Source organism: Mustelus asterias, chromosome 26, assembly GCF_964213995.1.
Source record: "Mustelus asterias chromosome 26, sMusAst1.hap1.1, whole genome shotgun sequence".
Taxonomy (NCBI): domain Eukaryota; kingdom Metazoa; phylum Chordata; class Chondrichthyes; order Carcharhiniformes; family Triakidae; genus Mustelus; species Mustelus asterias.
Genome location: NC_135826.1, coordinates 1211195 through 1232597, shown reverse-complemented (window position 1 = coordinate 1232597; position 21403 = coordinate 1211195). Strand labels below are relative to the sequence as shown.

Here is a 21403-nt window from a genome sequence, read left to right as displayed (position 1 = left end):
CACCCTCTGGGTAAAGAACCTACCCCTGACATCGGTTCTATAACTACCCCCCCTCAATTTAAAGCCATGCCCCCTCGTGCTGGATTTCTCCATCAGAGGAAAAAGGCTATCACTATCCACCCTATCTAAACCTCTAATCATCTTATATGTTTCAATAAGATCCCCTCTTAGCCGCCGCCTTTCCAGCGAAAACAATCCCAAATCCCTCAGCCTCTCCTCATAGGATCTCCCCTCCATACCAGGCAACATCCTGGTAAACCTCCTCTGCACCCTCTCCAAAGCCTCCACATCCTTCCTGTAATGTGGGGACCAGAACTGCACACAGTACTCCAAGTGCGGCCGCACCAGAGTTGTGTACAGTTGCAACATAACGCTACGACTCCTAAATTCAATCCCCCTACCAATAAACGCCAAGACACCATATGCCTTCTTAACAACCTTATCTACTTGATTCCCAACTTTCAGGGATCTATGCACACATACACCTAGATCCCTCTGCTCCTCCACACTATTCAAAGTCCTCCCGTTAGCCCTATACTCAACACATCTGTTATTCCTACCAAAGTGAATTACCTCACACTTCTCCGCATTAAACTCCATCCGCCACCTCTCGGCCCAACTTTGCAACCTGTCTAAGTCTTCCTGCAGACTACGACACCCTTCCTCACTGTCTACCACACCACCGACTTTGGTGTCATCAGCAAATTTGCTAATCCACCCAACTATACCCTCATCCAGATCATTAATAAATATTACAAACAGCAGTGGCCCCAAAACAGATCCCTGAGGTACACCACTTGTAACCGCACTCCATGATGAATATTTACTATCAACCACCACCCTCTGTTTCCTATCCGCTAGCCAATTCCTGATCCAATTTCCTAGATCACCCCCAATCCCATACATCTGCATTTTCTGCAGAAGCCTACCATGGTGAACCTTATCAAACGCCTTACTAAAATCCATATATACCACGTCCACTGCCTTGCCCCCATCCACCTCCTTGGTCACTTTCTCAAAAAACTCAATAAGGTTAGTAAGGCACGACCTACCTGCCACAAAACCATGCTGACTATCACCTATCAATTCATTACTCTCCAAATAACTATAAATCCTATCCCTTATAATTTTTTCCAACATCTTGCCGACAACAGAAGTGAGACTCACCGGTCTATAATTCCCGGGGAAGTCTCTGTTCCCCTTCTTAAACAATGGGACAACATTCGCTAACCTCCAATCTTCTGGTACTATACCAGAGGCCAACGACGACCTGAAGATCAGAGCCAGAGGCTCTGCAATCACTTCTCTTGCCTCCCAGAGAATCCTTGGATAAATCCCATCCGGACCAGGGGATTTATCTATTTTCAGACCCTCCAGAATATCCTGCACATCCTCCTTATCAACTGTAATACTGTCTATTCTACTCCCTTGCAACCCAGTGTCCTCCTCAGCTATATTCATGTCCCCTTGCGTGAACACCGAAGAGAAATATTGGTTCAATGCTTCACCAATCTCCTCCGGTTCCACACATAACTTCCCTCTGCCATCTATAACTGGCCCTAAACTTGCCCTAACCAACCTTCTGTTCTTGATGATTGGTGATCAGGCTACAGTTGGTGAGCAGGTTACAGTCGGTGAGCAGGTTACAGTTGGTGAGCAGGCTACAGTTGGTGAGCAGGCTACAGTTGGTGAGCAGGCTACAGTTGGTGAGCAGGCTACAGTTGGTGAGCAGGTTACAGTCGGTGAGCAGGCTACAGTTGGTGAATTCGTTACAGTTGGTGAGCAGGCTACAGTTGGTGAGCTGGTTACAGTCGGTGAGCAGGCTACAGTTGGGGAACTGGTTACAGTTGGTGAACTGGTTACAGTTGGTGAGCAGGTTACAGTTGGTGAGCAGGTTACAGTTGGTGAGCAGGCTACAGTTGGTGAGCATGTTACAGTCGGTGAGCAGGTTACAGTTGGTGAGCAGGCTACAGTTGGTGAGCAGGTTACAGTCGGTGAGCAGGTTACAGTCGGAGAGCAGGTTACAGTTGGTGAGCAGGCTACAGTTGGTGAACTGGTTACAGTTGGTGAGCAGGTTACAGTTGGTGAATTGGTTACAGTTGGTGAATTGGTTACAGTTGGTGAATTGGTTACAGTTGGTGAACTGGTTACAGTTGGTGAATTGGTTACAGTTGGTGAATTGGTTACAGTTGGTGAGCAGGCTACAGTTCGTGAGCAGGTTACAGTCGGTGAGCAGGTTACAGTTGGTGAATTGGTTACAGTTGGTGAACTGGTTACAGTTGGTGAATTGGTTACAGTTGGTGAATTGGTTACAGTTGGTGAGCAGGCTACAGTTGGTGAGCAGGTTACAGTCGGTGAGCAGGTTACAGTTGGTGAGCTGGTTACAGTTGGTGAATTGGTTACATTTGGTGAGCAGGCTACAGTTGGGGAACTGGTTACAGTTGGGGAACTGGTTACAGTTGGTGAGCAGGTTACAGTTGGTGAGCAGGTTACAGTCGGTGAGCAGGCTACAGTTGGGGAACTGGTTACAGTTGGTGAGCAGGTTACAGTTGGTGAGCAGGTTACAGTTGGTGATCAGGCTACAGTTGGTGAGCAGGGTACAGTCGGTGAGCAGGTTACAGTTGGTGAGCAGGCTACAGTTGGTGAGCAGGCTACAGTTGGTGAGCAGGCTACAGTTGGTGAGCAGGCTACAGTTGGTGAGCAGGTTACAGTCGGTGAGCAGGCTACAGTTGGTGAATTCGTTACAGTTGGTGAGCAGGCTACAGTTGGTGAGCTGGTTACAGTCGGTGAGCAGGCTACAGTTGGGGAACTGGTTACAGTTGGTGAACTGGTTACAGTTGGTGAGCAGGTTACAGTTGGTGAGCAGGTTACAGTTGGTGAGCAGGCTACAGTTGGTGAGCATGTTACAGTCGGTGAGCAGGTTACAGTTGGTGAGCAGGCTACAGTTGGTGAGCAGGTTACAGTCGGTGAGCAGGTTACAGTCGGTGAGCAGGTTACAGTTGGTGAGCAGGCTACAGTTGGTGAGCAGGTTACAGTTGGTGAGCAGGTTACAGTTGGTGAATTGGTTACAGTTGGTGAATTGGTTACAGTTGGTGAATTGGTTACAGTTGGTGAACTGGTTACAGTTGGTGAATTGGTTACAGTTGGTGAATTGGTTACAGTTGGTGAGCAGGCTACAGTTCGTGAGCAGGTTACAGTCGGTGAGCAGGTTACAGTTGGTGAATTGGTTACAGTTGGTGAACTGGTTACAGTTGGTGAATTGGTTACAGTTGGTGAATTGGTTACAGTTGGTGAGCAGGCTACAGTTGGTGAGCAGGTTACAGTCGGTGAGCAGGTTACAGTTGGTGAGCTGGTTACAGTTGGTGAATTGGTTACATTTGGTGAGCAGGCTACAGTTGGGGAACTGGTTACAGTTGGGGAACTGGTTATAGTTGGTGAGCAGGCTACAGTTGGTGAGCAGGCTACAGTTGGTGAGCAGGTTACAGTTGGGGAACTGGTTACAGTTGGTGAGCAGGTTACAGTTGGGGAACTGGTTACAGTTGGTGAGCAGGTTACAGTTGGGGAACTGGTTACAGTTGGGGAACTGGTTACAGTTGGTGAATTGGTTACAGTTGGTGAGCAGGTTACAGTTGGTGAGCAGGCTACAGTTGGTGAATTGGTTACAGTTGGGGAACTGGTTACAGTTGGTGAGCAGGTTACAGTTGGTGAATTGGTTACAGTTGGTGAGCAGGCTACTGTTGGGGAACTGGTTACAGTTGGTGAGCAGGTTACAGTTGGGGAACTGGTTACAGTTGGTGAGCAGGTTACAGTTGGTGAGCTGGTTACAGTTGGTGAATTGGTTACAGTTGGTGAATTGGTTACAGTTGGTGAGCAGGTTACAGTTGGTGAATTGGTTACAGTTGGTGAGCAGGCTACAGTTGGTGAGCTGGTTACAGTTGGTGAATTGGTTACAGTTGGTGAGCAGGCTACAGTTGGTGAATTGGTTACAGTTGGTGAGCAGGTTACAGTTGGTGAGCAGGCTACAGTTGGGGAACTGGTTACAGTTGGTGAGCAGGTTACAGTTGGTGAGCAGGTTACAGTTGGGGAACTGGTTACAGTTGGTGAACAGGCTACAGTTGGGGAACTGGTTACAGTTGGTGAGCAGGTTACAGTTGGTGAGCAGGTTACAGTTGGTGAGCAGGTTACAGTTGGTGAACTGGTTACAGTTGGTGAGCAGGTTACATTTGGTGAATTGGTTACAGTTGGTGAGCAGGCTACAGTTGGTGAGCAGGTTACAGTTGGTGAACTGGTTACAGTTGGTGAGCAGGTTACAGTTGGTGAACTGGTTACAGTTGGGGAACTGGTTACAGTTGGTGAGCTGGTTACAGTTGGTGAGCTGGTTACAGTTGGTGAGCAGGTTACAGTCGGTGAGCAGGTTACAGTCGGTGAGCAGGTTACAGTCGGTGAACTGGTTACAGTTGGTGAACTGGTTACAGTTGGGGAACTGGTTACAGTTGGTGAGCAGGTTACAGTCGGTGAGCAGGTTACAGTCGGTGAACTGGTTACAGTTGGTGAGCAGGTTACAGTTGGTGAACTGGTTACAGTTGGTGAACTGGTTACAGTTGGTGAACTGGTTACAGTTGGGGAACTGGTTACAGTTGGTGAGCAGGTTACAGTTGGTGAGCTGGTTACAGTTGGGGAACTGGTTACAGTTGGTGAGCAGGTTACAGTTGGTGAACTGGTTACAGTTAGTGAACTGGTTACAGTTGGGGAACTGGTTACAGTTGGTGAGCAGGTTACAGTTGGGGAACTGGTTACAGTTGGGGAACTGGTTACAGTTGGTGAATTGGTTACAGTTGGTGAGCAGGTTACAGTTGGTGAGCAGGCTACAGTTGGTGAATTGGTTACAGTTGGGGAACTGGTTACAGTTGGTGAGCAGGTTACAGTTGGTGAATTGGTTACAGTTGGGGAACTGGTTACAGTTGGTGAATTGGTTACAGTTGGTGAATTGGTTACAGTTGGGGAACTGGTTACAGTTGGGGAACTGGTTACAGTTGGTGAATTGGTTACAGTTGGTGAATTGGTTACAGTTGGGGAACTGGTTACAGTTGGTGAGCAGGTTACAGTTGGTGAGCAGGTTACAGTTGGTGAGCAGGTTACAGTTGGTGAATTGGTTACAGTTGGTGAATTGGTTACAGTTGGGGAACTGGTTACAGTTGGTGAGCAGGTTACAGTCGGTGAGCAGATTACAGTCGGTGAGCAGGTTACAGTTGGTGAGCAGGCTACAGTTGGTGAGCAGGCTACTGTTGGTGAATTGGTTACAGTTGGTGAGCAGGTTACAGTCGGTGAGCAGGTTACAGTCGGTGAGCAGGTTACAGTTGGTGAGCAGGTTACAGTCGGTGAGCAGATTACAGTCGGTGAGCAGGTTACAGTCGGTGAGCAGGTTACAGTTGGTGAGCAGGCTACAGTTGGTGAGCAGGCTACAGTTGGTGAATTGGTTACAGTTGGTGAGCAGGTTACAGTCGGTGAGCAGGTTACAGTCGGTGAGCAGGTTACAGTCGGTGAGCAGGTTACAGTCGGTGAGCAGGTTACAGTTGGTGAGCAGGCTACAGTTGGTGAATTGGTTACAGTTGGTGAGCAGGCTACAGTTGGTGAATTGGTTACAGTCGGTGAGCAGGTTACAGTTGGTGAGCAGGCTACAGTTGGTGAGCTGGTTACAGTTGGTGAGCAGGTTACTGTTGGTGAATTGGTTACAGTCGGTGAGCAGGTTACAGTTGGGGAGCAGGTTACAGTTGGTAAACTGGTTACAGTTGGGGAGCAGGTTGCAGTTGGTGAACTGGTTACAGTTGGTGAACTGGTTACAGTTGGTGAACTGGTTACAGTCGGTGAGCAGGTTACAGTTGGGGAACTGGTTACAGTTGGTAAACTGGTTACAGTTGGGGAGCAGGTTACAGTTGGTGAATTGGTTACAGTTGGTGAGCAGGCTACAGTTGGTGAATTGGTTACAGTCGGTGAGCAGGTTACAGTTGGTGAGCAGGTTACAGTTGGTAAACTGGTTACAGTTGGGGAGCAGGTTGCAGTTGGTGAACTGGTTACAGTTGGTGAACTGGTTACAGTTGGTGAACTGGTTACAGTCGGTGAGCAGGTTACAGTTGGGGAACTGGTTACAGTTGGTAAACTGGTTACAGTTGGGGAGCAGGTTACAGTTGGTGAATTGGTTACAGTTGGTGAGCAGGCTACAGTTGGTGAATTGGTTACAGTCGGTGAGCAGGTTACAGTTGGGGAGCAGGCTACAGTTGGTGAATTGGTTACAGTTGGTGAGCAGGCTACAGTTGGTGAATTGGTTACAGTCGGTGAGCAGGCTACAGTTGGGGAGCAGGCTACAGTCGGGGAGCAGGTTACAGTCGGGGAGCAGGTTACAGTCGGGGAGCAGGTTACAGTCGGTGAGCAGGTTACAGTCGGTGAGCAGGTTACAGTCGGTGAACTGGTTACAGTTGGTGAACTGGTTACAGTTGGTGAACTGGTTACAGTTGGTGAACTGGTTGCAGTTGTGGAGCAGGTTACAGTTGGTGAACTGGATACAGTTGGTGAACTGGTTACAGTTGGTGAACTGGTTCCAGTTGGTGCCATTTGTTAGCACTGTTGATGCTGATGAGGCTTCCGACTTTATGGATCGGACACACCTGGGAAATTTTCCACATTTTGTTCGTCATATCAAGCCTTGGATTTTATGGAGTGGGGAATGCTGGGGGCGGCAGCGTGTGCGATTGTGATGTGAATGGAAACTGGGAGTGGAAAATTCAGCTGAGGCTTTGATCACCCGTGCAATAGCTGCAGAAATGTCATGATGAATGGGGAGCCAAGGGAGAATATTGGGAATTTGAGTGTGTGGAGTTAGTGAATTTGGAGGTTGTTTTTCCAGAGATGGAGACAGGAAGAAGTAGGATTGGGGCATAGAAGTGGAATGTGAGTGAACAGTTATACAAGGAAGTGGTCAGAGATGACTTTGTGTGTGATGAATTCTACGTGGTTAGTGAGGCTGTGTGAGATGGCAAGGTCAGAGGATGGCTGTGATTATTGATTGTGGAGTTTACATCCAGGAAAAGGTTAAGCAAGGATAGGAGGGCAGTGAACTCAGTGGAGAGAGATGATGATGAACTGAGATGATGTTCTCATCACCAAGGATGAGAAGTCACTCAGAGGTAGAAACAGTTAGCGGGAGAAAGTTGGTCTGTTACCTGGGCAGGGAGTAGAGAACCAGGATTTTAACTGAGAGATAAGAGAGGTGTAACAAGGTGAGTTGCTCAAAGGAGGAGTAAGCTAGGGGAATGAAGAGAGAGACCAAGGTGTGATTTGGTTATAAGAACCACACGGCCATCACAATGGTCTGGGCGAGGCACTTACTGAAGGGTTTAGATAGTGGGGGAGGTTTTAGTTGGAGTCAGCCAGGTTTCCATCAAGGTTGTGCTGTTGATGCAATCATCCACAATAACCTCACGGATTACAAGGGTGTTGTGTGTGAGTGAATGGACATTTGGGAGGGAGGTGTGAAGAGAGACGGTGACAGCTGGACCACTGGCAGAGTCCACAGGATCGACAGCGGAAAGGATAAGTTGCAAAGGAAGGAGTGTGGCAGGATCAGCCCCCAGCCAGGCTGCTGGAGGGTGAGGGTCTATAAGAGAGAAGATGGGGCAGCTGATTGTGATGAAGTCGGGGTTTCCCTGCTGGATACAGTGATACACCAGTATGTGTTTCGAGGTGTGGAAGGTAAGCTGATTGAGGGGCGTGGGGGGGTCTGGATTGTTTATCTGATTATTACTCTGATCCGCATGCTCCAATGTGATAATACCTGTGCAGTGACTCTCTCTTTGCTGCCCATCCGTTTGTAATACCAATAGTCAGCATGTAGGTACAGGAAGCAGGTAGTGCGGAAAGGATCAGCACTTCTCTGTGATCTTGACAGTGGGGACTCCTGGAAAAAATAGAAGGAAGAATGAGGAACTTCCTGATTCACAGCACTTTCACCTGAAGGAAACAGTCAACATAGAGTCATAGAATCCCAACAGTGCAGAAGGCCATCCGGCCCATCGAGCCTGCACCGACTCTCTGACAGAGCGTCTCACCCATGCCCAGTGCCATCATGCTGTCCTAATTCGAACATCATCCATACATTATTCAATACAGTTGACTTTAGTTTTTGGAAAGTTGAAGAATGTGAATGGGGAATAGATTCAGACTTTACAGGGTTCCAGAGGGGAGAGAGTTTCTCTTCTCTCAGTCCCTCTTGTGTTTCACCATATCTGTGAGACACACCTACTTTCCCCTCCACCCAATTCTCACTAAACTGCTGCCCACTCCAATGTAAGCGAAGATTGTGGATAATTCTCTCTCCTTTAAATCTGACTCATTATCCTCTTCTCCAATTACCAATCCTTAGCCCAGTGTCCATGCAAATCACTACCCCAACTCCTACATCTAGAGTAGCAAAGATAAAGATTTGCCTATTTCACTTGCGTGAATTAAACATTTAGAAATAGTGGATACATTGGTGGTCATCTTCCAGAATGACCTGGCACAGTGGCACAGTGTTTAGCACTGCTGCCTCACAAGCCAGGGACCTGGGTCCAATTCCGGCCTCGGGTGACTGTCTGTGTGAAGTCTGCACGTTCTCCCAGTGTCTGTGTGGGTTTCCTCCGGGTGCTCCAGTTTCCTCCCACAATCCGGAGATGTGTAGGTTCGATGACTTAGCCATGGTAAATGCATGGGATTATGGGGATAGGGTGGAGGGGAGGGTCTGGGTGGGATGCTGTTTTTGTAGAGTCAGTGTAGACTCGATGGGCTGGGTGGCCTCCCTCTGCTCTGTAAGGATTGTATGGTTCCATTTAATCTACTGCTATGACCCATGGGGTAGTGTGGCGAGAGAAACTGCACACTCCTCCCATCCTAGTCATAATAGTGTCTTAATTCCAAGTCCTGTTCTCCTATCAAACATCTTCTTGCTAATCTGCATTGGTCCCTGGTCACATTGATTTTAAAAATCCTCATCCTTATTGTCAAATCCCTCATATCACTGGGAATGTCCGCCAGTCCTCCCACTCTCCATAACTCCAACCAGCGGAGAGTTTCCCCCTGATTCCCATTGATTCCAGTTTTGCTCGGGCTCCTTGATGCCACACTGGGTCGAATGCAGCCTTGATGTGAAGGGCTGTCACTCTCACCTTACACCTCTGGAATTCAGCTCTTTTCTCTCTATTTGGACCAAGGCTATAGCCTATCCAATTCCTCAGCCATGCATGTGGAACAGAGTGGGTAATGTGTACAAAAAGTACTGGAGCAACACAGCAAGCCTCCTTCACCAGTATCTCTCAAACACATCACCTCCAACATCCAGAAAGAAAGATTGCCCTTTATATCGAACCACCGGAGATCCAAAAGTGCTTGACAGGCAATGAGGTGGTTTTGAATTGGAGTCACTATTCTAATGCAGCCAGGCACGGTAGCACAGTGGTTAGCACTGCTGCTTCACAGCTCCAGGGACGTGGGTTCGATTCCCGGCTTGGGTCACTGTCTGTGTGGAGTTTGCACATTCTCCTCGTGTCTGTGTGGGTTTCCTCCGGGTGCTCCGGTTTCCTCCCACAGTCCAAAGATGTGTGGGTTAGGTTGATTGGCCAAGCTAAAATTGCCCTTAGTATCCTGGGATGCGTAGGTTAGAGGGATTAGCGGGTAAATGTGTAGGGATATGGGGGTAGGGCCTGGGTGGGATTGTGGTCGGTGCAGACTCGATGGGCCGAATGGCCTCTTTCTGTGCTGTAGGGATTCTAAGTTAGTATACTGGAATTCTTACTGACAGCAATGAGTAAATAATCTCTGTCATTGAAGCTGACAAAGGGCTTCAAGGATATTGGGCAAGAGCCCAGGGAGAATTCCCAACTCTTCCAGATAGTCCCATGGAATCTCTGTCCATTGAAGGGGTGAGGTGGGCCTAGATATAACTCATCAGCCCAAAGGCAGCAGCTCTGGCAGTGCTGCATTCCCGCAGTACTACACAGAGCCGTGGCTGACACCAAGAACAACAACACGACATCACCCATCCATGTTCAGCTGCAGGCCACACACCCGGAAACACACTTGACATTCATTTCTCATCCCAGAGTCAAAATTTGACAGCACTTCAAGGACAATTGGGGACGGGCAGTAAATGATGATTCATATTGTTTGGAAATGCAGCTGCCCGTAAGGATCAGCGAGCGGAATGTGGAGTTTGTCTTAAGGGGCTGAATGGCCCTTTACACAAGTTTAAAGGGAGGAGGATGGCGATGAGGAGAGAATGTGAGCCAGCAGCCACGCTGTGATCCCGAGAGAGAGAAGGAAACAGCAACACGGAGGATATTAACGAGTACCGTCAGCTACGGCAAAGTAAAAGCTGCTGACAATAGACATAAAGATAGTGTCACAAACAGTAAACCCTAAAGACTAAATAACAGCATTGAGTCAGCTCATAACAGTAACTCAGCAATACGTTATTTTATCAATGTAGAGTCGAACAATGTGCCAAATCCGACTGAGCCTAACAATGTACTGTGTGTATGTGTGTGTGTGTGTGTGTGTGTGTGTGTGTGTGTGTGAGGGTGGGGAGTTGGATGGGGTACAGTGTGTGTGTGAGGGTGGGGAGTTGTTTGGGGCACAGTATGTGTGTGCGAGGGTGGGGAGTTGGATGGGGTACAGTGTGTGTGTGAGGGTGGGGGGTTGGATGGGGTACAGTGTGTGTGTGAGGGTGGGGAGTTGGATGGGGTACAGTGTGTGTGTGTGAGGGTGGGGAGTTGGATGGGGTACAGTGTGTGTGTGAGGGTGGGGAGTTGGATGGGACACAGTGTGTGTGTGGGAGTGGGGAGTTGGATGGGGTACAGTGTGTGTGTGAGGGTGGGGAGTTGGATGGGGTACAGAGTGTGTGTGAGGGTGGGGAGTTTGATGGGGTACAGTGTGTGTGTGTGTGTGTGTGTGTGTGTGAGGGTGGGGAGTTGGATGGGACACAGTGTGTGTATGGGAGTGGGGAGTTGGATGGGGTACAGTGTGTGTGTGTGAGGGTGGGGGGTTGGATGGGGTACAGTGTGTGTGTGTGAGGGTGGGGGGTTGGATGGGGTACAGTGTGTGTGTGTGAGGGTGGGGGGTTGGATGGGGTACAGTGTGTGTGTGTGAGGGTGGGGGGTTGGATGGGGTACAGTGTGTGTGTGTGTGAGGGTGGGGGGTTGGATGGGGTACAGTGTGTGTGTGAGGGTGGGGAGTTGGATGGGGTACAGAGTGTGTGTGAGGGTGGGGAGTTGGATGGGGTACAGTGTGTGTGTGTGAGGGTGGGGAGTTGGATGGGGTACAGTGTGTGTGTGAGGGTGGGGGGTTGGATGGGGTACAGTGTGTGTGTGAGGGTGGGGAGTTGGATGGGGTACAGTGTGTGTGTGTGAGGGTGGGGAGTTGGATGGGGTACAGTGTGTGTGTGAGGGTGGGGAGTTGGATGGGGTACAGTGTGTGTGTGAGGGTGGGGAGTTGGATGGGGTACATTGTGTGTGTGTGTGAGGGTGGGGAGTTGGATGGGGTACAGTGTGTGTGTGAGGGTGGGGAGTTGGATGGGGTACAGTGTGTGTGTGTGAGGGTGGGGAGTTGGATGGGGTACAGTGTGTGTGTGAGGGTGGGGAGTTGGATGGGGTACAGTGTGTGTGTGTGAGGGTGGGGAGTTGGATGGGGTACAGTGTGTGTGTGAGGGTGGGGAGTTGGATGGGGTACAGTGTGTGTGTGAGGGTGGGGAGTTGGATGGGGTACAGTGTGTGTGTGAGGGTGGGGAGTTGGATGGGGTACAGTGTGTGTGTGTGAGGGTGGGGAGTTGGATGGGGTACAGTGTGTGTGTGAGGGTGGGGAGTTGGATGGGGTACAGTGTGTGTGTGTGAGGGTGGGGAGTTGGATGGGGTACAGTGTGTGTGTGAGGGTGGGGAGTTGGATGGGGTACAGTGTGTGTGTGTGTGAGGGTGGGGAGTTGGATGGGGTACAGTGTGTGTGTGAGGGTGGGGAGTTGGATGGGGTACAGTGTGTGTGTGTGAGGGTGGGGAGTTGGATGGGACACAGTGTGTGTGTGAGGGTGGGGAGTTGGATGGGACACAGTGTGTGTGTGTGAGGGCGGGGGGTTGGATGGGGTACAGTGTGTGCGAGGGTGGGGAGTTGGATGGGGTACAGTGTGTGTGTGAGGGTGGGGAGTTGGATGGGGTACAGTGTGTGTGTGAGGGTGGGGAGTTGGATGGGACACAGTGTGTGTGTGAGGGTGGGGAGTTGGATGGGATACAGTGCGTGTGTGTGAGGGTGGGGAGTTGAATGGGACACAGTGTGTGTGTGTGTGTGTGTGAGGGTGGGGAGTTGGATGGGATACAGTGTGTGTGTGAGGGTGGGGAGTTGGATGGGACACAGTGTGTGTGTGAGGGTGGGGAGTTGGATGGGGTACAGTGTGTGTGTGAGGGTGGGGAGTTGGATGGGGTACAGTGTGTGTGAGGGTGGGGGGTGTAATGGGGTACAGTGTGTGTGTGAGGGTGGGGAGTTGGATGGGGTACAGTGTGTGTGTGAGGGTGGGGAGTTGGATGGGGTACAGTGTGTGTGAGGGTGGGGGGTTTAATGGGGTACAGTGTGTGTGAGGGTTTGGATGGAAGATCTTGTGAAACATTAACTCTTTCCTCACTGCAGTGAAATTACTGGAAAATCTCAGGAACCGCCCCCACCCGCCCCCCCCCCACCCCCCTCCCCGCACCGCCCCCCCACCCCCTCCGCCCCGCCCCCCCACCCCCTCCCCCTCCCCCCACCCCCTCCGCCCCGCCCCCCCTCCCCTCCCCCCCGCCCCCCCACCCCCTCCGCCCCGCCCCCCCTCCCCTCCCCCCCCCCCCACCCCCTCCGCCCCGCCCCCCCTCCCCTCCGCCCCGCCCCCCCTCCCCTCCCCTCCCCCCCCACCCCCCACCCCCTCCCCCCCGCCCCCCCACCCCCCACCCCCTCCCCCCCGCCCCCCCACCCCCTCCCCCCCGCCCCCCACCCCCTCCCCCCCGCCCCCCCACCCCCCACCCCCCACCCCCTCCCCCCCGCCCCCCACCCCCTCCCCCCCGCCCCCCACCCCCTCCCCCCCCCGCCCCCCCACCCCCCACCCCCTCCCCCCCGCCCCCCACCCCCTCCCCCTGCCCCGCCCCCCTACCCCCCGCCAATATGTTGAGTCCAATGTGACCATTCTTCACAACCCGATGCTGCCCCTGTGGTGGGGGTGTCTTCACTCACCGGGGGGTCTTCCTGTCGGAATGCTGGCTGATCGCGGCGCTCGGCAGCCTCACTCAGACAATGGTGACCTCGGCCTTGTAACTGAGAGTAATCTGCAGTGGAAAAGCTCGATCGTCAAATCCTTTCTGATTAAAGAGGTGTAGGAACATGATATTTTACGCTGAGGCCAGTCACGCAGACTGAACCCACTGCCATTAGATTGTTTACAGCAGCAGGAAGTACTGTGTGCAATTTGTGAAGATGTGGAGATGCCGGCGTTGGACTGGGGTGGACACCGCAAGGAGTCTCACAACACCAGGTTAAAATCCAACAGGTTGATTTGAAATCACGAGCTTTCGGAGCGCTGCTCCTTCATCGGGTGAGTGACTCCAAGTAAACCCGATGGATTTTAACTGGTGTTGTGAGACTTCTTACTGTGCAATTTGTAGATTCTGAGCATGTTCGCAATGGCAATCCATTGGCAAGTTTCTCATCTCTATATTGGAGAAAAAGCAGACAGCAACTCAACACTAACTGTCCTCTCCTCACTGAACACTCAGAGGGAAATAGCAGAAGAGTTCACTCATTCTCCTGTGGATCTCACCTTGCGGTAATTCAGGAAAGTGAGGGGTGGGTGGGAGTTAGTGTATTGCTGTGGGAGTGAGTGGTCACTTACCCTCTTGTCAATACCCTGTGGGTAGTGGTGGGGATAGGGGAGCAGAGTGAGAGGAACTGACTGAGTGGAAGCTGAGAGTGTAGGGTATCAGAAGGGGTTAATGGAGCTCTGTGCTCCAGTATAATCCTGCTCAGTTGCTGGGCAATGGAATGTAATGTCATTCCAGGGAACATTAATGAGTTGGCAGCTCCCAACACGCCAGTGCGTCACTGTTGAGAGCTGACTTGTTCATTGAGAATTAGCTGAACCACCTGTAGAGCTAACACACCCCCTCCAACCACACGGAGTCACCCGACCATCATCCTGTTACCAGCAGCCAATACAGAGGGAGACTCCACCCTCTGCACAAAAAAAACATTGAGGTTATTCCAGTTCGTTGACCACTCAGGACTGCTGACTCCAGCTCCTTCTCTGGAAGGTCTCTGGGAATGATAGCGTCCAACATTGCTGAGCTGAAGTCTTGCCAGGTTTGACTGAGCCGCTTTGACAGAGCTATCTCATTAGGTACACACCCCCTGCCCTGTCCCCACCAGTATGCAACTTTCTCCTTATCAAGCATTTCTCCAGTTCCCTAATGAGAGTTACGATTGAATCTGCTTCCACAACCCTTTCAGGCAGTGTTCCCCAGACCACAACAACCCGCTGTGTGAAACAATCTCCCCCTCTTCCAGCCAGATTTATAAAATCTCACACAGCAGAGTCGCAATCCGGATATCTCTGATCAACAAGCAGCCTAAGATGTTAAACACACTGACAACACAGCAGCAGCAGTGAGAGAGTTCACAAAGATCTGGATTTACAAAGCAGAGGTCAGAAAGGTGCCAAAGGGTTAACCATGCAAATTGAAGCATTGAGAGAGGAGAGGCAGTATGTGATTGGCTGTGAGTTTGTGAATAGTGGGGTTACTAGCGGACAGATCCACTCTGAACATCCTGTCGGGGATCAGACACTCCACACATCACACACAGCTGAGTCACAATACAATAGACACAGGCTGACTCCAAACAGCAACACGGCACAGCTGGCTCTTTCTATTCCACTTTTGTGCATCCATATGTACAAACGTTTCAGCCATGGCTCATTCTGTCTCTGAATATAAAGGTTACGGACTCAGTTTCAACTCAGAAAATCAAGGCAAATGTTCCCACTGCAGTGCTGAGGGAGTGCTGCACTGTCAGAGAGTCACTACTGAGGGAGTGCCGCACTGTCAGAGAGTCAGTGCTGAGGGAGTGCTGCACTGTCAGAGAGTCACTACTGAGGGAGTGCTGCACTGTCAGAGAGTCAGTGCTGAGGGAGTGCCGCACTGTCAGAGGGTCAGTGCTGAGGGAGTGCTGCACTGTCAGAGAGTCACTACTGAGGGAGTGCCGCACTGTCAGAGAGTCAGTGCTGAGGGAGTGCTGCACTGTCAGAGGGTCAGTGCTGAGGGAGTGCCGCACTGTCAGAGAGTCAGTACTGAGGGAGTGTCAGAGGGTCAGTACTGAGGGAGTGCCGCACTGTCAGAGGGTCAGTACTGAGGGAGTGCCGCACTGTCAGAGGGTCAGTACTGAGGGAGTGCTGCACTGTCAGAGAGTCACTACTGAGGGAGTGCCGCACTGTCAGAGAGTCACTACTGAGGGAGTGCTGCACTGTCAGAGAGTCACTACTGAGGGAGTGCCGCACTGTCAGAGAGTCAGTGCTGAGGGAGTGCCGCATTGTCAGAGGGTCAGTGCTGAGGGAGTGCTGCACTGTCAGAGAGTCACTACTGAGGGAGTGCCGCACTGTCAGAGAGTCAGTGCTGAGGGAGTGCCGCACTGTCAGAGAGTCACTACTGAGGGAGTGCTGCACTGTCAGAGAGTCACTACTGAGGGAGTGCCGCACTGTCAGAGAGTCAGTGCTGAGGGAGTGCCGCACTGTCAGAGAGTCACTACTGAGGGAGTGCTGCACTGTCAGAGAGTCACTACTGAGGGAGTGCTGCACTGTCAGAGAGTCACTACTGAGGGAGTGCCGCACAGTCAGAGGGTAAGTGCTGAGGGAGTGCTGCACTGTCAGAGAGTCACTACTGAGGGAGTGCCGCACTGTCAGAGGGTCAGTACTGAGGGAGCGCTGCACTGTCAGAGGGTAAGTGCTGAGGGAGTGCTGCACTGTCAGAGAGTCACTACTGAGGGAGTGCCGCACAGTCAGAGGGTAAGTGCTGAGGGAGTGCTGCACTGTCAGAGAGCCACTACTGAGGGAGTGCCGCACTGTCAGAGGGTCAGTACTGAGGGAGTGCCGCATTGTCAGAGGGTCAGTGCTGAGGGAGTGCCGCACTGTCAGAGAGTCAGTGCTGAGGGAGTGCCGCATTGTCAGAGGGTCAGTGCTGAGGGAGTGCCGCACTGTCAGAGGGTCAGTGCTGAGGGAGTGCCGCACTGTCAGAGGATCAGTGCTGAGGGAGTGCCGCACTGTCAGAGGGTCAGTGCTGAGGGAGTGCTGCACTGTCAGAGAGTCACTACTGAGGGAGTGCTGCACTGTCAGAGAGTCAGTGCTGAGGGAGTGCTGCACTGTCAGAGGGTCAGTACTGAGGGAGTGCTGCACTGTCAGAGGGTCAGTACTGAGGGAGTGCCGCAGTGTCAGACGGTCAGTACTGAGGGTGTGCCGCACTGTCAGAGGGTCAGTGCTGAGGGAGTGCCGCACTGTCAGAGGGTCAGTACTGAGGGAGTGCCGCACTGTCAGAGGGTCAGTACTGAGGGAGTGCCGCACTGTCAGAGGGTCAGTACTGAGGGAGTGCTGCACTGTCAGAGGATCAGTACTGAGGGAGTGCCGCACTGTCAGAGGGTCAGTACCGAGGGAGTGCCGCAGTGTCAGAGGGTCAGTACTGAGGGAGTGCCGCAGTGTCAGAGGGTCAGTACTGAGGGAGTGCCGCACTGTCAGAGGGTCAGTGCTGAGGGAGTGCCGCACTGTCAGAGGGTCAGTGCTGAGGGAGTGCTGCACTGTCAGAGAGTCACTACTGAGGGAGTGCTGCACTGTCAGAGAGTCAGTGCTGAGGGAGTGCCGCACTGTCAGAGGGTCAGTACTGAGGGAGTGCCGCACTGTCAGAGGGTCAGTGCTGAGGGAGTGCTGCACTGTCAGAGGGTCAGTACTGAGGGAGTGCCGCACTGTCAGAGGATCGGTACTGAGGGAGTGCTGCACTGTCAGAGGGTCAGTACTGAGGGAGTGCCGCAGTGTCAGACGGTCAGTACTGAGGGAGTGCTGCACTGTCAGAGGGTCAGTACTGAGGGAGTGCCGCACTGTCAGAGGGTCAGTACTGAGGGAGTGCCGCAGTGTCAGACGGTCAGTACTGAGGGAGTGCTGCACTGTCGGGGGTTGATGATCTAATTGTGAGGCCTTATTTGTGGAGCAGACACATTTATGCCTGAGTGTGTTGGGGGAGGGGGCAGATCTCCACATAAAGCAGGAGCCAGACACTTGTATCCATGGCAACATTTCCAATGCTGCCCTCATTATACTCACCTATCACCCTGAGATTGTGTAGGATCGTGGTTTCAATATAGGCAACATTGATCTAATCCAGGCAAGGGCTGAAAAACCCCACCACCTACATCAGAACCAAATCAACCAAATCAGCCACAATCCGACTGATTACAATAACAACTTACATTTATATAGCCCCTCTCACATCGTAAAGCTTCCGAAGGTGCTTCATGGGAGCATTGTTAAACAATTGCAACCTCACGCCATGGGAGATATTGGGGCAGATGGCGAAAATCTCGATTAAAGAGAGAGGTTTTGAGGGGAAGGAAGTGGGGATGGTTTGGGAAGGAATTCAGGGAGAGGTTAGCGAGTTGGAAGTGGCAGAGATCAGGATCAAACACATTGCCAAAGGTGGAAACACAAAGGGAGCTGAAGAATGGGAACATTAACTGTATTGGCCAAGAGGACTAGGAAACAGAGCCAGGTGGGATTGGATTCGAGGGAATAGGCGATGGGTCTCATGGACAAGATGAGCTTGGAAAGGGCATCAGGGAATGATGAGAGTACAGGGCTAGGGTGGGGGAACATTAGGGGAACTTTGGTTGGGAGGGTTAAATGAAGGGATGCGTGACAAAGTCAGGCTGGAATATTCACACTTTTTGGAGGTGAGGATGGAGGGGTTTAGGGTTTAAGGAGATGGTCATTTGTGAAGAAAATAAACCAGGGATTATCTTTGAATTTCAGGAGTAATGGCCAGTTTTGGAAGAAGTGAGTGGGCCCAGCCAGCCAATGATGCGTTTGTGGTGAACCATTGTTGGTTCCCACCAGGTAGTGCTGAGCCATGGTCTGGCCAGTACTATGAGTCTGTATATATGTTACTGTTGGGGTTAGGGTTGGGCTGTTCTACCTGTTAATATAGTCCTATGGTACACCCCAGTTGGCTCCGCCTCCTGGGAGAGGTATAAAGGTCACTGCTCTGCCTGGTGACCCTTTAGTCTGGGATCGTGTACTGTATATGGTAGCTCTGTTATTGTTGGCAATAAAAGCCTTTATTTCCCGAGTACATCACGCCTCTCGTGTGTTATATCGCGCATCAGCGTTAATCTAGTTGCACATCGGATATGTCCAAATCTGCGTCCCTCAAAGTTAAAGAGACAGGACGGGGGAGTGTGATGGGGAGGGGAGTGAGGTGAGAGAGAGAGTTTTACTGGGGATATGGTTTCAACCATGGAACTGTGGCAGCAAATAAGAAATCATAAGTGTTGAAGGAACTTTCTCACTGATGTAGAAACACCACATTCATTAGGAACTTGCCAATTTCCAAGGTATCATTTGGCAAACATAACATCAAATAACTAAAACCCCACCAGTCTCTAAATGTAAATTTTATTCAAAAGCCTCACAAAGATCTATTGTATGTTTGAGTCAGCACCGACAATTAAAATGTTCTTTTGATAATTGGAAAATGCAGCTATGGTGCCAAACCTGTAGAAAATGCAGAATAATTTGTCCTGGTGTAACAGCAGCCTGGCAATGCTTTATCACAACATCTTACACTCAAAACTACTTTGTTCACATAGACCGAGTTGTCGTCTGAATCTCTTCTGAGATTTTCAATCATTTGATCCACAATGCGCCATCTAGATCAGAAGACAGAGAGGGGCTGCTCTGGGACAAGGGTCCGTTAATCGTCACTCTGATCACAGCAATCTCATGTAGCTGGTGGGGGTTAAGCTTCTGACTGGCGCGAGTTTCAGATTGGGTTCATTAGGGTTCAGTGAGGCTTCCCGTGCTTTATATTGGGTTTCTCCGCTTGGAGACTGGGTACGGGTTTCCAGTTACAATCTCCCTTTTCCTATTTCCGGGGACAGTTTAAGATCAAATCACATTGAAACTCCAAAGTTAGAGTTCGAGTAAAACTCATTGCAGCTCCACATAGTTACGGAGATGCTTTAGTGTAAACACACCAGCTGTACTCATCATTGGAGAATTCAAAGAAACACACACATTCACACACACACATTCACACACAATCACACACACACAAACACACACACTCACACTCACACACACACACACACACACACACACAGACACTCACGCACACACACACTCACTCACACACACTCACGCACACACACTCACGCACGCACACTCACTCACACACTCTCACACACACACACACACACACACAGACACACACACTCACACACACACACATACTCACAGACACTCACGCACACACACACACACTCACTCACACACTCACACTCACACACACTCACACTCCCTCACACACACACACACACACTCACACACAGACACACACACTCACACACAGACACACACTCACACACACTCACACACTCACACACACACTCACACACACACACACACACACACGCGCACTCTCACACACACGCACTCTCACACACACACTCACACACATGCACACACATTCGCACACACACGCACTCTCACACACACACACACTCTCACACACACACACATGCACACACATTCACACACACACGCACACACTCACACACACACTCTCGCACACACTCACTCATACACACTCACACACTCACTCACACACACACAGACACTCACACACCCACACTCACACACACACAGACACACACACTCACACACACTCACACACACACACACTCACTCACACACACACACACACTCACACACACACACACACTCACACACACGCACACACACAGGCGCACTCTCACACACACACACACACATGCACACACATTCGCACACACACGCACTCTCACACACACACTCACACACACGCACACACATTCACACACACACGCACACACTCACACACACACTCTCGCACACACTCACTCATACACACTCACACACTCACTCACACTCACACACACAGACACTCACACACCCTCACTCACACTCACACTCACACTCACACAGACACACACACACTCACACACATACACTCATACACATACACTCAGACACACTCAAATGCACACTTACACACTCACACTCACTCACACACACTCAAACACACACACACACACAAACACTCACACTCACACAAACACACACACTCACACAAACACACACACTCATACACACACATACACTCACACACACACACACAAACACACACAAAGACACACTCACACACACACCCACTCACACACACACTCACACACACACAGATACTCACACACATAGACACACACTCAGACACACTCACATGCACACTTACACACACACACACACACACACAGACACACATACTCACAGACACTCACGCACACACACACACACTCACTCACACACACACTCTCACAAACACACACACTCTCACACACACACACTCACACACAGACACACACACACACACACTCACACACACACTCACACACACACTCACACACACACTCACACATACACACACACACGCACTCTCACACACACACTCACACACATTCACACACACACGCACACACACGCACTCTCACACACACACACACACATTCACACACACACGCACACACTCACACACACACTCTCGCACACACTCACTCATACACACTCACACACTCACTCACACTCACACACACACTCACACACACACAGACACTCACACACCCTCACTCACGCTCACACACACACTCACACAGACACACACACACACTCACACACATACACTCATACACATACACTCATACACATACACTCAGACACACTCAAACGCACACTTACACACACACTCACTCACACACACACTCACTCACACACACTCAAACACACACACACAAACACACACTCACACAAACACACACACTCATACACACACACTCACACACACAAACACACACAAAGACACACACACACCCACTCACACACACTCACACACACACAGATACTCACACACATAGACACACACTCAGACACGCTCACATGCACACTCACACACACACACACACAGACACACACACACACTCACAGACCCACACACATTCACACACACACACTTACACACACTCACAGACA

The 21403-nt window shown here is 51.0% G+C and overlaps 1 protein-coding gene across 1 annotated transcript in view; it reads right to left on the bottom strand.

Annotated features, from left to right (window-relative positions):
- LOC144479415 (disintegrin and metalloproteinase domain-containing protein 10-like) overlaps positions 1 to 21403 on the bottom strand; it is a 128610-nt gene that overhangs the window by 78013 nt on the left and 29194 nt on the right. Inside the window, exons 5-6 of the mRNA XM_078198058.1 lie at positions 13273 to 13364; positions 7829 to 7951 (exon numbers count right to left, since the gene is read on the bottom strand). Coding sequence (XP_078054184.1) covers positions 7829 to 7951; positions 13273 to 13364 — 215 coding nt within the window. The remainder of the gene's footprint in view (positions 1 to 7828; positions 7952 to 13272; positions 13365 to 21403) is intronic.